The sequence below is a fragment of the Periplaneta americana genome, chromosome 3, assembly GCF_040183065.1.
Source record: "Periplaneta americana isolate PAMFEO1 chromosome 3, P.americana_PAMFEO1_priV1, whole genome shotgun sequence".
NCBI lineage: Eukaryota > Metazoa > Arthropoda > Insecta > Blattodea > Blattidae > Periplaneta > Periplaneta americana.
Window position 1 is genome coordinate 41,235,844 of NC_091119.1, and position 18,041 is coordinate 41,253,884.

The following is an 18,041-nucleotide window of genomic DNA, read 5'->3' on the forward strand; positions in this document are numbered from 1 at the left end:
AAGGCTAGTAATGTTATAAAATAAATAAACATTATGTTCTTCAGTTTAAGATTTCACGTTTTATTGATTATTTTATCCACTTTCCGTAATAGTAAATACTTCTGTGTGTTATTTTTAAGTGTTTTAGGCAGCGCTTCATGGAGCTCGTTTCTTTCTATCTTCTTTTTTAATTAGCTGCAGCGTTTAACGTTTACATCACATGTTAATTTATTAGCTGTTAGTATTATGAATTATTTTATCAATTTTATTTCGTCTGTCATATATAACAACACTGAAAGTTAAATAGTCCTTTCATACAAAATAACTCCGCAAATAGTTGTAATCACGCAAATTAATTTTGCAACTGCCATTTTGCAATGAAGAGAAGCACTTTTTTCTCGTCAATTGGCAAAGCGAAAGCGCTTTACTACAACGCTTTTAAAACACGCTTGGTTTCACTTTCAAAGTACGTTCTAAAATCGACTCAATCTATCTAAATTTTAAATATGCCGCCACAAATTTATACTCGGTACTGTACTCGGTTCAACCGAGTAATGACGTCACAATAACTGCTCCGAACCAAACCGCTCCGTTCCCAGCCCTATTCAACAGCACTTTTATAAAATTCATAAGAGACATTGAGAATTCTGTTGTGAAATAAAGGCCACTTCTAAAAATGACCAAAAGTTGCTTAATAGATGATGGAATAAATTTATCTTCTCTCCCGGAGTTCGTTCCTTTTATTTACTTCGATAACAACGTAAGACTCGAGTGTAGTTACGTCCTCACCTTCAGTTTTGATTATAGCATCATGAAAAGACGGCAATGTTGCATTAGCAAAATTTATCGCAGCAATCATTAAACCATATTAACCCTTCGGAGGATGCGTCTTTCCTGTTAACACGACCAGGCGCGCGGAGTACACTGTGCGCCACACAATTTTTCATTAAAAACGGCCTTTTCTATAATGTTAACTGAATATTTTTAAGAGCGTTCTTATACATTTTATTATTACTATATTTTAATACAAAGCGAACACTCGAATGGAGGAATAGGCGCACGCAGAAGAAATAGGAACTTATCCTCTCCACACACAACCGGAAAATCACGACATGGCGCACACCTTGCGTCGCCGCGCCAGCCGGAGGGTTAATAATTAACACTGAAAATCCGGGAAAATTCCGGGGATGAATTTTGTCCAGGGATAAAAAGCAAAATTCGAGGTCTTTCCCTGGGAAACAGGGACGTCTCGTAACCTTACCCTACAAAATCTTTAATTTTTTTAATCAAGTTCCACAAAAAAACACATAAATTCAACCATTTTCACTTCCAAAATCACCGGAACTACCTCAGCGCTAGTTTCACTCAATTTCCTATTTGACACATTTAGTGTATTAAAATTATCAGTTTCGCTCTCGGGTCGTATGTAAAATTTTTCTATCTCAACAACGTATAAACCACAGTCTAGTATATACAGTCACGAAGCTTGAGTTGTGAGGGTGCGAAGAATAACAGACTGTGCCGGTACTATTTCATATTATCTGTAATGAGGCGACATTAGAGATCCTAGTGGTTAGCAACTATCTATGGATGCATATTTACTACGTATTGAGCTTCGTGGCTGTATATACTAGACTGTGGTGTAACTCTATACAGTCCCTTACAACCTTCGCCCAGACGACATACAAGTATGAAAATCCAGCCCACAGATCTATGTAGGCCTGTTATTTCGGAATTATTGCATAACATTTGAATTCATTACAGTAGAACCCCGATTATCCGTCACCCGATTAACCGATTGGGGGATTATCCGACTGTCTATTTATTTTCTTCAGAAATAAATAACTTATATGAAGTACTGTTTTGTACATCATATTAGTAGGTTCTACATATGTTTTTGCTAGAGAGTGTTATTAAAAGCCTTTATCGTTACATAGCATTGTCTACTGTTCGAATTACCATTCTATAAAATAACTTGTATATCAAATGTCTTCCACGGGTATTAACAGGAAACGTGTTGTGCTAAGTATCGAAAAAAAAAAATGGAAATAATTGAATGGTTTGAGAAAGAGGAACTGTGGCTCATCTCGCATCAGAATACGAGATTGGAGTTACAACTGCGCGATTGAAATGAATAAAGTGTAAAAAAAGTATGTAAATCTACAACATGAGACGACCTTTATTCGTATCTTTCCAGAGATAGTCATTACAAAGGGCTTCCTTGTCCCTTAAAAACCCGTAGTTTACAACCAGACTTAAATTAGTGAACTTCTGATCCACTAAATAGCGAGTTAAATACAAGACCATGGAGGAAACTACAAAATCTTTCATGATACGGATTATCCGATTTTTTCGATTAACCGTTAAGTCCATCCCCTTCATTACAACGGATAATATAGATTCTGCTGTATATACCGACGCTGTATCAACTGCAAGATTGTCTAACATCGGCGGGATTGGTGTTAAGGAGATGGTATTTAACGAAATGAGCTTGAAGATTTGCATTAATATAGGTGTTCCCCAAGACACTGTTCTAGGCCCTATTTTATTTTAATATATATTAATGACTTACTAAAAATTGATTTACAACAATACAATGGTGTTCATTATTCTTATGCAGATGACACAGTATTACTTTCTGATGGACAAACCTGGTAAGAAACATATAATAATTCAAATAATGGACTTAAATTAACAAAATAAATGTTTTGACATAAATTATCAATGAAAATAAAAACCTTAATTATTCCATTCTCATTATCTGAAAAATGTAACAAACCTCCTACAACTATTTTAAGTGTTAAATTACATAACTCTAATTGTTGACTTATACAATGTAAATGTCCAATTATTAAGGAGTCCTCTGAAGTTAAATATTTAGGCATAATTTTCGACAATCATTTAAAATGAAACCAACACATTAATTACCTTTGTAATAAATTATGTAAAATAATATATTATTTTGATTTATGTAGGAATTACTTGTCAATAAGTTTATTACGCACACTATACTTAACTTTATTTCAATCGGTAATTATGTATGGAATTATAGGATGGGATAGCTTATTTAAAACCCATTTTAATCCACTTTATTTATTACAGAAGAAAATAATTAAAATATGTCTTCATAAACCTATCGATTTTCCATCTCAAAAATTGTTTTTAGACTTCAATGTTCTTAAAATAAGACAAATTTATTATATTGTATTAATAAAATTCATACAAAAAAATAATTTTGAATTGTATTCTCATAGTTGTGAAACAAAAGGTATGAATTCTATAAGATTGTTTGAACAAAATGAAACACTGCTACGTTATTTAATCATAGTAGTAATTTAAGCCCAAAAATATATAACAAATTTATATTTAAATAGCCTGATCTTGTCAATTCTAATAGTTCTAGTATTCAATTTAAAAAGTTGTGTATGGATTTTATAAATAATGAAAAATTGTAAATTTAAATTCATATATTCTTATTGCGTAGTAGACATAAGACAAATTGTATTATATACTTCTTAATTTAAATTCAGGGATCCGCCCCTGAACACGAGTCCTACTCTTTCAGGGGTGAGCTAAAGTTTTTTTTTTTGTTTTATTATATTTTATGTTACAATTATTATTAGCAAAATAAATGAAGTAAATAAATTGGATTACCTGGGGAAAAAACCCCTCGGAAAACAATAATTTTATAAACGATGGAACGAATGTTACAAATAGTATGTAAAACATCTGTCAGATGGCGGTACATTCCACGCTCTAGTAAACTTGTTCCGATGCTCGATAGATGGAACCATGCGAAATACATCAGCGCAGCCACTGGGTACAAAACTAAAGTACGTGTAAGCAAGAAACACGAATATTGTCAATATACGTAACATTAACAAAAATCATGGTGTTATAAGTGGTAAACAATAGTAAGTTAAAGGTTGCGATACAATTTTTGTGAGAAAAAAAAAAGTTAAATTATTGTGTACCTCAGTGCCAACACAGTGAAGAACTGCAATTGACAGTATTTTAAGTGTCACAACTCAGCCATGGCTGAAGAAAGGTAAACAAACAGGGTCAAAATAATAAATATAAACATTTGTAATCTAGCCTCAAAATCTTTTTAATTTGTGTATTCTTTATAGGATAAAAACATTTTGTGGGATTTTGATTATGAGGTTATGCGTATAATCGCTATAAACATGCAAAACTGTTAATATTTATGGGCATTATGTATTTTACACCTGATTAAAAATTTGTAGATGACAACATATGTGTTGAGATAAAGGTGTTAAAGCTACATAATGATTTTTTATCTGACAAAATTCTAAATCTAATTCTTTAATACGAGCTATGTGTAAATTATTTCAACGCTATCTGAACATTTGAGTTAAGCAGGTTGATAGCAAACAAGTTTAGCCTGTTCTTTGTGCTTGGTAATGATGTCAACTTCAGATCTGATAAGCATCATAAGTTATTGTAGGCACATCTAAAATATTCATAAAGAATTCATGTAAAATAGATTTTATATATTCCATATCACACGTAATTGTTTCGAAACATATTCGTGTCAACGACACATAGGCCTACTAAATTTGTGACTAGCTAGCGTGCTTGTTTTCGATATACTGTAACGTGATAAGATATTCGTATCTAGGCCTAATGTAGAAGGTAACTTACAATAACAAGATTATATTACCATGTTTTTCTTTGCAATATCTAAAAGAGTAACAATTTTGGAGACCCAATTTTGTGACAGTTACTCAAAAGAAGCAAGATTTTAACAGATAACGCAACAGGCAGATACCCCCTCCCCTCAAATCGAAATCCGTTGCTGCGACCTGCAAGATAAATATAAAATTTAACAATATTCTTCTTTACTTTAAAACAGCCTTATTTTGACACCTCTCCCAAATAAAGTTCCTGGATTCGTGCTTGACGACAGATAGCCTTTTTCACTTATCGGCGGAGCCAACCATACAAAGATGAGAGACCTTCAGACCAAGATAATTAAATTTCAACAGATAAAACATATTTTCAAGTATAACCAAGTTTAAATTGCAAAACTTAAAGTAGGTGTACAACACATCTGTAATTTTCAACCCAAATAGGCCTATATGGCTTCGAAAATAGATTATTCGGAATACTCGGAAACGAGATAGGCTAGTTCAATATTGAAATAAAATTATTAAATTCCATGGGAGACAGAAATCACATTCATTGTTGATAAAATGTGTGAATGTAAGCATAATTAATTGTAGGCCTACACATCATATTGCAAGAATGGATAAAGAACACTGATTAATTCTTGCTAGAATACAGACCTAGACTAAGAATATGATTATGTCTCGTGACCAGAATATAGTACGAAATAGAACTATAAAAATTGGAGATTTATCCTTCGAAGAGGTGGAAAAATTCAAATATCTTGGAGCAACAGTAACAAACATAAATGGCACTCGGGAGGAAATTAAACGCAGAATAAATATGGGAAATGCCTGTTATTGAGAAGCTTTTGTCATGTAGTCTTCTGTCAAAAAAATCTGAAAGTTAGAATTTATAAAACAGTTATATTACCGGTTGTTCTGTATGGTTGTGAAACTTGGACTCTCACTTTGAGAGAGGAACATAGATTAAGGTTCTTAGGAAAATATTTGGGGCTAAAAAGAGGGATGAAGTTACAGGAGAATGGAGAAAGTTACACAACACAGAGCTGCACGCATTGTGTACTTCACCTGACATAATTAGGACCATAAAATCCAGACGTTTGAGATGGGCAGGACATGTAGCACGTATGGGCGAATCCAAAAATTCATATAGTGTGTTAGTTGGGAGGCCGGAGGGCAAAAGACCTTTGGGGAGGCCGAGACGTAGATGGGAAGATAATATTAAAATGGATTTGAGGGAGGTAGGATATGATGGTAGAGACTGGATTAATCTTGCTCAGGATAGGGACCAATCGCGGGCTTATGTGAGTGCGGCAATGAATCTCCGGTTCCTTAAAAGCCAGTAAGTAAGTAAGAATACAGACCTGCGTAGGCAATTTTCTTACGTAGGCTTACTGTGCACCTTAGTCAACAGTTTTAATTATCGCAGTTGATAAAGCGTCGTAAAATAAATCAATAAAAAACTGGATACTGGTCTATAACGGGAGGCAATTAAACCACGGTAAGGTACGCTTAAAAGCAGCGTGACAGAATCTGTCTCGATTTTTCAGGAGATGATTTGAAAGAGGCTCAGGATAATGCATCTGACCTGCAACAAGACATGAAACTTGTAACTTGAATGCTCCAAGTCATGTCTGATTTGTATGGATGTAGTAAATGGCAGGTGCAAGTAAATTGCACACACTCTTTCATTAGGCTATAGAACACAATTTCGTCAGATTTTAGATCATTTCGCCTTAACTTCTTCTGTTTGTGTTTTGCTTATCCTCAGTTTTAAGATCTAACATCAAACACTCTTCTTCTTCTCAGTCATCTGCACTCAGACTTGACTTCTTAAGCCCTCCTTCTTTGGTGTGTGGACTTACAGTAAATCGATGAATAAATTATATATTAAACAAACTTCACTGTTTGCTTTCCTCGTATAAAATATATTGTCACGAAGGTGATACATACTTTCTCAATGTATGTTTCATGCATTTAACAACAATTCAGTTATTTTATCGTGTTACAAATGATAGGCCTATCACCGTTTATAAAAACATTTTCTGTGCAATTCTACGGGTAACTGAGTGACGTCAGAGTTGATAATAATTTTACTATTTTCATCAATGTGCTACATAATATCTAATGTAGTGATTCCTAAAGTGGGGGTCGTGTAAAGAGCTGAGGGAGGCCGCAAGATGATTTACAAAATAAATATAGACTTATTTCGCACTATTAATATAGCCTACATTAATTCTGTACTTAGAAACACAAAAATAAACGTTTAACATAAAAATAAAATAATGTTTCAGTAGTTATAAAGTAAAAAATAATTAATGCGATAAATGTGCCCCCCCCCCCACGCCCAGAAAACAGCTTCTGAAATCTTGACTAATTCTTCGATACACACATAAGGGCGCCCGCAAAATCCAATCTCAATGATACCAACATGGTTAGAAAATTAGAGGAAAGGGATGGACGAGAGAGAAAATTTAACATGAAAAGTAGCCAGTTCTGAAATCTAAATTACCATATGCACGCATTCATAGTTTAAGGCACTCGTTTTTGTTTAATTGTTTGCCGAGAGTTTGAGAAAACACATGTCGAATACGTAAAGAAAAATTTAAAAAACGCGTAAAAATAAAAATCTCAGTGGTAGCAATTGCTACCACTGGCTACCCCCTGCGGGCGCCCTTGTACACACAGTGATATCAATTTCAAGTTCAAGGAAATTTCTCGCATTTGTTTTGATGGCAATCATAGACAAGAAATTTATTTTGCATAAATACAAGGTTGCAAATGTTATCAAGTTTCTTTTGCAAACTCGAGGTAAGTTATTCTTTCGATGCAGAACTGGTCAATGCTGTGCGAAAAAAAAAAAGTGTGGTTTCAACATTCGATCAGTAGATATGTTTCAATTATTTTTCGCGCGCGGGAGGGAGGGAGGGAGGGAGGGAGAGAGAGGGGGTGGTGTATGTGTGTGTTTTTTTTTTCAGCCACTTGAACGCAACCGCCTAAATACGGATTCAATCTGTGACTCGTAATTGTTTGAATTTCTTCCGCAAAATACTAAAAAAAGCTGTTGCTTAAATTCGTTAGTTTGGGTGATATCCACTGATTTTGAGTAAACTTATAGTTGATTTAAATTTTACAGGGAGGTGTATTTTGCGAATGAGGTCAAGAATCAATGATAGTGGGGGGGGGGGGGCGCAAACAGAAGTCTCACCAAAAAGTGTGTCGTGCCTTCAGAAAGTTTGGGAACCACTGGTCTAAGGCATCACATTCCTGTATTATACAGGGTATGCACAAAGCTCCGTCACCCCTATATAATTTATTTTAATGATGATTTCAACTGAAGAAATTACTCTGAGTTTAAATTCAGCTTAAGCGAGAAATGGCAAATTTTGTCTGAAGCCCTCTAACAGGAAAAAGGTCCTTTTACATGTTGTAAATCTAAAACATCGGACTCCCACTTTCCCGCCTTCATTACATTTACAAGAGAAGCCATGCTAAGGAATTTTATTGTCCTTAGCTAGGATCGAACCTGCAAACCTCGGATACATGGTAACCATATTGCTTTATAATTGATCGTATAGCCTATTATTTTGTTATTATTGGTGTGAAACACATTGTAGGTGAACGAATTGTGTCAAACGGCTTTTTTTTTTATTTTTTATTTACGTATTTATTTCTTTCTTTACTTTTTTTTTTGTCTGAGGTACGAAAATCGTATATATTTCCATCACTTGAAATTAGTATTTTAGACCATCAGTGATTCGTATAATAAGAAAAAACATAACAAATGTACAGGTAACATCAGTGATTTTGTATTCACTCCGTGAAAAGCTTGTTAGGTCTCGCAGGTAGGGAGTAACGACGATAAGAATGCGAACGAAACAATTCGATAAGGAAGAGCGGACGACAGGAAAGGTCACGAGATAACTTGAATGATATTCAAGAGTACAGTCGGATGAGAAACAACATCGATAGAATCAGTCTTGAATTGTGATTGTTACATTACGGTTTTAGTTTCAGTTCCACTGCATGTGAATACGTGTCTTGTTCAAAGTGCGTTTATTTTATTATGTAGTGATGGAGCGTTCCCCTCGCAGATATCATTCTTTTATTCGTAAATATAATGTTGCGCTCGAATTTTTCTCTTGCTACGCTCTTCATTTCCACAGGCGATGTCCCCATCTATTCATCTTCTTGGAAGAGACAGTACTTCCATCGTCCTCCACCTCTCGCTCCCTCGGCGTCCCTACATACACACGTCAAAACAGACAGTAGCGCCACCACTGTTTTTCGGTAATCGTTCCTTGCGCGAGCTATACCATACTGTAAAAAATTAGTTGTTGAAGCAACTGGTTAAGAATAAATGTTGTTGTTATCTAATGCCGGGCTTTGGCAACGAAGCCATTAGCGTTCTTGCTCTCCAATATTTCTCTGTGGTGGATCCATCAGGTAGAACTTCACAGGTTATGAGATGATCTTCAGTCATTTCTTCTTCTTTGTTGCATAGAGGGCAATTTGGATTTGTGTAAATTCCTATTTTATTCAAGTGTTTGGCCAAATAATCGTGTTCTGTAAGCAGTCTGAATTTTGCTACTGCAGATTTACGTGGGATTTCTGGAATAATTTCTGTTTTTTTTTTATTAAAATGCTCCATTTTTTATCTTTGGCTTTGGTACATAGTGCTTGGTTTTGCTTGATTTTATATTTATTTTTAATTAGTCTTTTGATGGCTGTAAAAGGTAGGCTTGTATTTGTATTCTGAATTAAATTGGATCCTTTTTTGGCAAGAAAGTCAGCAGTTTCATTTCCAGCAATTCCGCAATGTGCAGGTATCCATTGCAATTGAATTCTTTTCTGTAGTTTTTGAAGTTGTTGGATCATTTTGTGACATTCTTTAATTTGGATTGACATCATTTTATATGAATTTATTGCATATAATGCTGCTTTAGAATCAGAGAGAATGACAGCATTTTGAAATTTATCTATTCTGTATAGTAGGTGTTGGAGTGAGATATGAATAGCCATTATTTCCGCATCAAAATTTGTTGTATGATGTCCTGCTGGTTGATAAAATGAGAATAACGCACACGTAATTCCTGATCCTGAGTTATTATCGATAGTAGACCCATCTGTGTAGATATGTAACCATTCTTCTGGTGGGTATCTATTGTTCACAGCTTCTAATGCCAGCGCGTTTAGTACAGGTTTGGAAGTTTCAGATTTTGTAACTGTTGGTTAAGAATAAATTATGTTCAAAGTTAGGCCTGTTTCTGAATCAGTTAATTGCATTACGCAAATGGTTGAATGTTTTCATCATAAACCGGTAAATAACCTCATTCAAATGCAGTGTTATGAAGTTAGGCCTATTTCTATTGTTTCTGTCGGGCCATAAAAGTACTTTACGGGAGTAGAAGAACAAACCCTACAGCATAGTGCGAATATGTACGTAGGAGTGTATATACACATGCATATATTCAACGTTTCTTAATAATGTAATTTCTACAGTAGCTTTTTTAAAATGGTATAAAAATCCTGAACTTCACAGTTACTAAATTTTCATGGAGTATTCATATGGATTTGAATACGCTTACCGTATTGAAATCTTAATGAAAACGGGGATTCAAAACGATCTGAGTCTCAAGGTCGAGTCGACCTGGTTGGCGAGTTGGTATAGCGCTGGCCTTCTATGCCCAAGGTTGCGGGTTCGATCCCGAGCCAGATCGATGGCATTTAAATTTAAGTGTGCTTAAATGCGACAGGCTCATGTCAGTAGATTTACTGGCATGTAAAAGAACTCCTGCGGGACAAAATTCCGGCACATCCGGCGACGCTGCTAACCTCTGCAGTTGCGAGCGTCGTTAAATAAAACATAACATTCAAGGTCGATACACCTAAAAAGTGGGATCGGATCTATTCAATACGGAGTGAGTTGCATGAAAACGCGTATGTCATTTGTTTCACCAAGAGCGAGCACATGTTACTACGTTTTCATGGAGTATTCAAATCAAGGCTGGTTCACAGTAAACCGGGAACGGAAACGACGAGAACAGAAATAATGTTAAAATAAATATTGTGAATGCTCACATTTAAATACATTTATTTTAACATTATTTCCGTTCTCGTTCTCGTTGTCGTTTCCATTCCCGGTTTATTGTGAACCAGCCTTAAATTTGAATACGTTTGCCGTACTGAATACAATTCCCCCCCCCCCTCCCATATTCCTTTTTTTCATACAATTTTCGATACTTATTGAACATGATTTGAATACAGAAGCTGATGTTTCGGAAGAAGATATCTTGGTTAACAAATGTCGTCACCACGTTAGCATGTTGGTCACCTTATAGGCCTTAGTTATAAACCAGACCCGTGCAAGCTTTGCCCGTACGAACGTACTCTTGCTCCTGACGGTTGGATGTAGCATGAGTGGCGTATAGGCTGCCTCTGCAGTAATCAGACACGTTGTGAACTGTGTTAAGCAAACGTTCCATTCTCAAATATGATTATTTTTAAACTATTTTAGTCTTAGCTATCTGCATAGAAATATGGTAACTCAGCCTGAAAGCTGACTCACTGGTAATCATTGGCGGTATCCAAGAGTTTTCAGTAAAATTATCGTTTTCTTATAGCACATATTGAATTGAAATTTTAGCGACTTACTACTAATAGATATTAAAACACGCCCTACCAAAATTATTAATATATCTGCAATATTATGGGTAAAGGGCTTATACCAATCTCCACCGTTTTCGATTTTACCGGGATTTGCATTTTTCGAACACTCTGAACCAGTTAAAACGATCCAATCTTAAAAGACATTATACGTTGTATCCCAGTAAGGACTATGCTGAAATCAGAGGTGAACAACATGCCGTACAATTAGATCAACTCAAGGCAGCAGTGACAATAATAAATTTGAACTTAATGTACAGTTTCCCTAGAAAAGGATGAGACGATTGAATATTCGTCTCAGATGTAAGACACTGCGCATGATCAGAGACCTGAGCACTGATACACAAGATAACGAATATTGAGTTGCTTAAATTCAGGCTATTTGGTTTGTTACTAGCATCGTTCCGAAATTCACTTCAAAAACTGCAAAAAATATGATAATATTACGTAACTAAAAGATAAATATATACATAAATCGTGTAGTTAAATAGACAATGGACCTTCATGACTAGATCGACACTCCGCACAGAAAGGAAAGCTTTCGTGTCGTTTCAATAGCTCAGACGCTAAGATTTCTGCGTCTCGTGTAGAAGAGTGCGAGTTCGATTCCTAGTCTACACAACGATTTTTTTTTGTCTAAATAACTTTTAAATAGCTAAATAACGTTGAAATAGAGTTTTACAAATTCCTCAGATTAAGTGTTAATGATAACAGACAATACAAAATTACAACTTATAATATTGTAAACGTTAATCTAATGAATGCATTTATACATACACACACATACAATGTAAATGCTTATATATTAAAAACTAACAAAATGAAATTAAAAAATATTCCTAAGCCACACAGACTAAACTTTTACAAAGGTTTAGAGTCCTTAGGCTATGTCATTTGTTGAGTAGTTATTACAATATTTTATTAGTAGTTTTCCCATATGCGTAAGAAATGCACTCGCACAAAGCAATTTTTGTTAAAAGTGTGGCTTTGGATTATTTCATTCTCATCCCTTCAGTTGATTTTAACTATTTTATCTAGGTGTTTGCATTAGTGTCTAATTTAATGTGCATTCAATTTTATTCATATTATGATTGAATGAAAAAGCACTGTTGCAGTTATTGACTAATTACATATATTAATACTAATTATTAAATGAATCTGTTAAGTAACCAATTGCAGTATCTTTTGCAATATCCTGAATGTTTAAGTTGTCAATAATATTTCTGTTCTATATACTATATTTTTATTTATTTATTTATTTATTTATTCTGGTGTAGTTAAGGCCATCAGGCCTTCTCTTCCACAACACCAGGACTATAAGACTATAAGACATTAAAAGAATTTGCAGTAGATTTGGGATCCTCTAGTTTATAATCACTGCTTTTAATGAAAAAATATTTTCTTTCTTAGAATATCTACAAGTTTAATTTTAATAATATTCCGAATAGCTTTAATTGCATTATCTGAATGTTGTACTTTTCTATTCAAATGTATTCTATTTCCCTCTTTCATAATTTTTGATAAATTACACCGTACTTCTTGTAGTATTTAAGAACATGGGGATCATTACATTGCTACTCAATACATATAGATTCTTCTTTTTAATACATGAGATTTTTAAGTCCCTGCATTATCTACATGTTTTTACTTTTGGATTTTTTCACAACATTGAGTGGAGAACATCCACTAAAGTGATTCTGAAATTAAAGTGAAATATACACTGCATATATCAGTAGTACCAGTATCATACACGTTTTTCCAAGATTCATTTTGTAGACATAAATGTAAATAGTCACTAGATACAGCATTTACGACCCTTTTTTAGTTTTTAAATTAATGTTTTGAAATTGTTCAGTGACATTGGAAACACTTAGGATTTTTTTATCATGTTCAGACAAGCCATTGATTATAGGTTCTATCGAATAGGAATTCAGTGTAATTCTGTGTACAAAACTTTTATCAATGGCTGTGCTACTTCAGCTTCTATGCTGGTGGAAAAATGAGTCTACGACTAAGGTTCCAGTTTAAAGGAGTGAATTTAATTTACTTTTACGGAAAAGTTCCGAGAGATAATCTATGTTTATGTCACTACAAATCACAAATTCCATATGAGATTTCTAAAGTCTTTTCTTTACAAATTCAATGTTATCTATAAATATTAATAAATAATATAAGAAATATGAATGATTGTAGTTAGAAGTCTGATTTACATTATAAAAAGCAAGAAATTACATTCCGCTGCAAGATTCGAACTTTCGATGTTTGGTTTTGTCGTCCAACGCATAAGCACGGACCTATTCAATGCTTATGTTAATAACCTAGAATTTAGCTGTAGCAAGGTGGTGTCATAATTTGGGATTTGTTTACTTAATGTAATTAGATTTAATTTGATTAGTTTCGCAACAATAATTGGACTTCTGTTATATCATGTTATTTAAATATTTAATTTAGGGTTGATTTATTAACTCTTACTGTGCAAGATGCCCCTTGTTTCAATAATTCTATATCACGCTGTGCAAGATGCCCCTTGTTTCAATAATTCTATATCACGCTAAATAGTCATTGTCTACACTAAAGTATTATCGTCATCCCTCATTTCTCATCGTAATGGCGAACCGACGTGACATGAGACAGCGAGTTATAGCTCTAGTTGAGGCTGGATATGGGGCTAGATCTGCTGGCCGTTTGGTCGGTGTTCCTGGAAGTACAGCCGCGAGGGGGTTCATCGTTACAAAATTCAGGGGAGGTCGAAAATCGCCCTATTCCTGGGCGTCCGCGGATTTCTTCATTGGAAGAGGATGCTCTCTTATTCGAGACATTTCGACTGGACCCCTTTCGGACTGCTAACGAAATAAGAGCAGCATCTAACTTTCCCGGTTCTTCATAGATTGTGATCAGCAGGTTGAGGAACCGTGGTATTAGGAGCCGGAGGGCTGCGCAAATGGAAATATTGGGGGAAGCACAAGCTGTCAACCATCTTGCCTTCGCTACCAATCGAGTGGATTTCGATTGGAGAAATGTATGATGGTATGTGGACAAGATTTTAAGTTAACGGGTCTCTTTTTGTTTTTTATGATTTTTGTTTCGGGAAGAATACTTTTAACTTCCAAGTAAGATTTATTTATTTTTTGACTAGGTTCAGCCCACTTGTAGACCAAAAAATTGGGCATAAATTATTCCGTATTTTTCGACAAATTATACATTCGAGGAACTCTGAACAAATTAATTACACCTCAATAAAAAAAAAGAGTTTTTCCTGGGATCGAACACGAAACGTCTCGGTTATACGGTGGAACCGACACGCTACTATATGAGCTACCGAGACAAGACAGTGAGAGCCGCAGTCCAGAATGTAGATCCGATAGCAGGCATTTGCCATTCGGTACAGAGAAGCAATGATATTTTGTTACCTGAGCTATGTTGTGAAATAGTGGCCTTAAATGTTTGTCTTCTTCGTGATCCTTATTCTGGTCCTTGTCCTTGTGGTCCTTGTAACAATTCTTGTTCTATTTTTCATTGTACTTATCGTTATACGTCGATATTGAGTGAACCGCGCTGTAGAACTTTAACTTCCGACAACCAAGAATCGTCTCATTCTTTTTAAGGGTAACTGTACATTTCAGTTGAATGTAATTTTATTAAAGCAGGCCTATTATCCATATTGTTGTGATCCTCTACTTAATGTGATAATTGTATTTATTTACTTATTTATTTATTTATTTATTTATTTAGTAATTCATTTACTTTTTCATTTATTCATTCATTCACTCATGAATTTATTTATTTATTTAGTAATTCATTAGTTTTTCATTTATTCATTCATTCACTCATGAATTTATTTATTTATTTATTTATTTATTTAGTAATTCATTTACTTTTTCATTTATTCATTCATTTACTCATGAATTTATTTATTTACGGTATTTATTTATTTACTTACTTATTTATTTATTCATTTATTTATTTCTTCATTTATTCATTCATTCATTCATTTATTTTGGCAGAGTTAAGTCCATGAGACTTTCTCTTTCACACTACTAGAAGTGACATATGCATAAAAGTAATTATATCAAAGTACTTCACAGTGATAAGATAGATCATTATATTCATTATCAAGATCGTCATTATATTCATTATCAAGATCGTCAACGAGAGTCTTATGAACTCTAAACATTTTGCAACACCATCCACTTCTATGAATAAGAAATCTTCCCACTCATCTTTGAATGATAAAATCGAAGACCTCCATTTAGTACCGCTTCTACTTGGCTGAGACATCATTGTAAGGTATACTGGTGTTATGTTCAAGTCCACCACTGACTGTATGAACTCGCAAACAAGCGCCATGACGTCATAATCGTCTGCCAGTGGGATGCACTCAGCTATCACTCGCAACATTTTATCCCTCACAACATTTTCCAAATGTTAAGGAATATGAATTCATGTTCACTTATGTCTAACTAAACAAGTCAAAATTTGATTTTTGTCCACCTAGATTGGGAAAATTGCACACTGTGCGTTGGTGAGAAATGAAGGCTATATCTGTGGACATCTGTTTTCAACATCTAATCTATATTCTGTCTTTTAACCCATCAATCCTAATAACAAATTTAATGTGCATTTAGATTATTCCAAATAGAAAAGTAATATTAGAAATATAATATACGCTACTTTATATGAACTTGTGCCAGATTATATCTACTAAAACCATACACTTCATGAAGTCAAATGTTTTATTTTTTGGAAATACAGTAAAGCTCAATATATCACAGACAGATATATAATGGATTCAGATATAATACAGTGGAAAATATGTCTCTCAAAAAAGATTATCATTATCAGTGAATATCAATTTGGTGGAGTTCTTTCATTTCCATATCTCCTTTTCCGCCCTTCATAGACAGGTTGAGACAGGAGGAAAGGTACATGGTGTGAGGGGTGATAATATTGGTGATTCTGAACAAAAAAGTTCATATGAACATATGCCCTGCTCTTAACAATATCTGACATACAGCTGTTTGAAAATCACGGATGGCAGTCTCATGTCCTTCATCAGCATTCATATGCGGACAAAGTCAAAACGACATTAGGTTATAGTAGGCTCAATGAAACGTATCCTGGGCGTTGGATTGGTCGCGGTGGAGTCATTTCTTGGCCACCGAGGTCACCCGACCTTACTACATTGGATTACTGTGCGTGGAGTTGACTTAAGAGCAAAGTCTACAAACGCAAAGTGGAAACTTCTCGCTCACATTTTTCTTGCTTGTGCTCAAGTAAAGGAATGTCTGAATCAGCTCAGATCAACAACACAGCAGCTGTCTACAGGAGCTGCAAAGTGCATTGAAGTTGGCGGTGGGCTTTTTGAACATGTTCCGTAGAGAAAAGTCACAATTAAACAGAACATAAGGTAACAATGTTTTACTATCACCTGCACTTTTCATATTCCTCATTCTTTCCATTAGTTTTCTCCGAAATCGTAAAGAACAGAACATATATGTTCATATAAACTTTTTTGTTCAGAATCACCAATATTATCACCCCTCAAACCATGTAGCTTTCCTTCTGATTCACCCTGTATCCTCTAGAACAGGTGTGTCAAACTCCTTTGTGCCAAGGGCCATTTCCCGTGTTGTTACTGTAGGCCTTCCTCTTGTGGGCCACATAATTTTGCCATCACTAAGCATAAAAATATTTTTTAATTGCTCAGATGTTGCTTGTTGCTGATTCATCTTTTGTTTTTTCATGGATGCGGGAGGGCCACAAAAGAAAATGTAAAAGGATCTCATGCGGTCCATGGGCCACCAGTTCAATACCTGCTCTAAAACATCCATGCTTAAGTGCATGTTTGTAATTATTCTACTTATCCTGAGAAAAATTAGTGACTAAAGACTATATTTAAATACAGTATTTATATTCATAGGTGTAAAGGTATGTACGGTAACATTTTCTTCTTCCTTTCATGTACTAGGCCTTGTAACCTGTTGCGGCCTCATCTAATCTCCACCTCTTCCTAGGTCTTCCCGGTTCTTTCCTTCCTGTTGGCCTGTATGACATTATTTTTGGGTATTTGAACTGTTTTACGTTGTTTTCCTTTCTCATTGGTATGTTTTATGACATAGAATTTCGTACAGCAATGCATCATGTTGTTGTCTTCTTTCCCTCTTGTCCCATCGTTTGTCGCTCTACAGGTCACCTTGCAATGTACTGTATACCAGATAACCTATAATGTTGGAGTGATGTATGTCTCCCGGTAGCCACATTGCTTTGGGCTTGTACCTCGTATATATAAAACTCCTTTTGTATGCAATCAAATGGCGAAAGTGTACCCACCTATTTGGATGCTCATTAATGTTTCCATTTATGGATGTATTTTGTGTAATGGTTCAAGAAAGTGAACTATAAATGAGATTATCAAACATAGGAAAGAACTTAATTGTTACATGATGCATATAATGAGAAAGTGTCATCTGAGTCATTCCACGTCAAATCGCACAGCAATAAAACACGACCTTCTCGGAAATGGTCGAATTTTTTTTAATGAATTCCAGACATCAAATAAGGAGACTCGTATTGTTTTATTTTCACAATTATTAATTATTTGTGTAGTTATGACTATTTCAAATTACGCAAATTATGCGCGCACTGTTACATAAATTCACTTGGAACTCTGTGTCTACATATAATTGAGATTTGCAGTTTAGCGCATTTGAAACACTAAACACAACACTTTTTATTACTTTAGGC

The 18,041-nt window shown here is 34.7% G+C and overlaps 1 protein-coding gene across 2 annotated transcripts in view; it reads left to right on the plus strand.

Moving 5' to 3' along the window:
* The first annotated feature begins 3,877 nt into the window (after positions 1-3,877).
* The window catches only part of LOC138695952 (BSD domain-containing protein 1-like), a 53,790-nt gene continuing 39,626 nt past the window's right edge, over positions 3,878-18,041 (plus strand). For both annotated transcript variants that reach the window (XM_069820363.1, XM_069820364.1), the window contains exon 1: positions 3,878-4,027. In XM_069820363.1, coding sequence (XP_069676464.1) covers positions 4,014-4,027 — 14 coding nt within the window. In that variant the 5' untranslated portion in view covers positions 3,878-4,013. The remainder of the gene's footprint in view (positions 4,028-18,041) is intronic.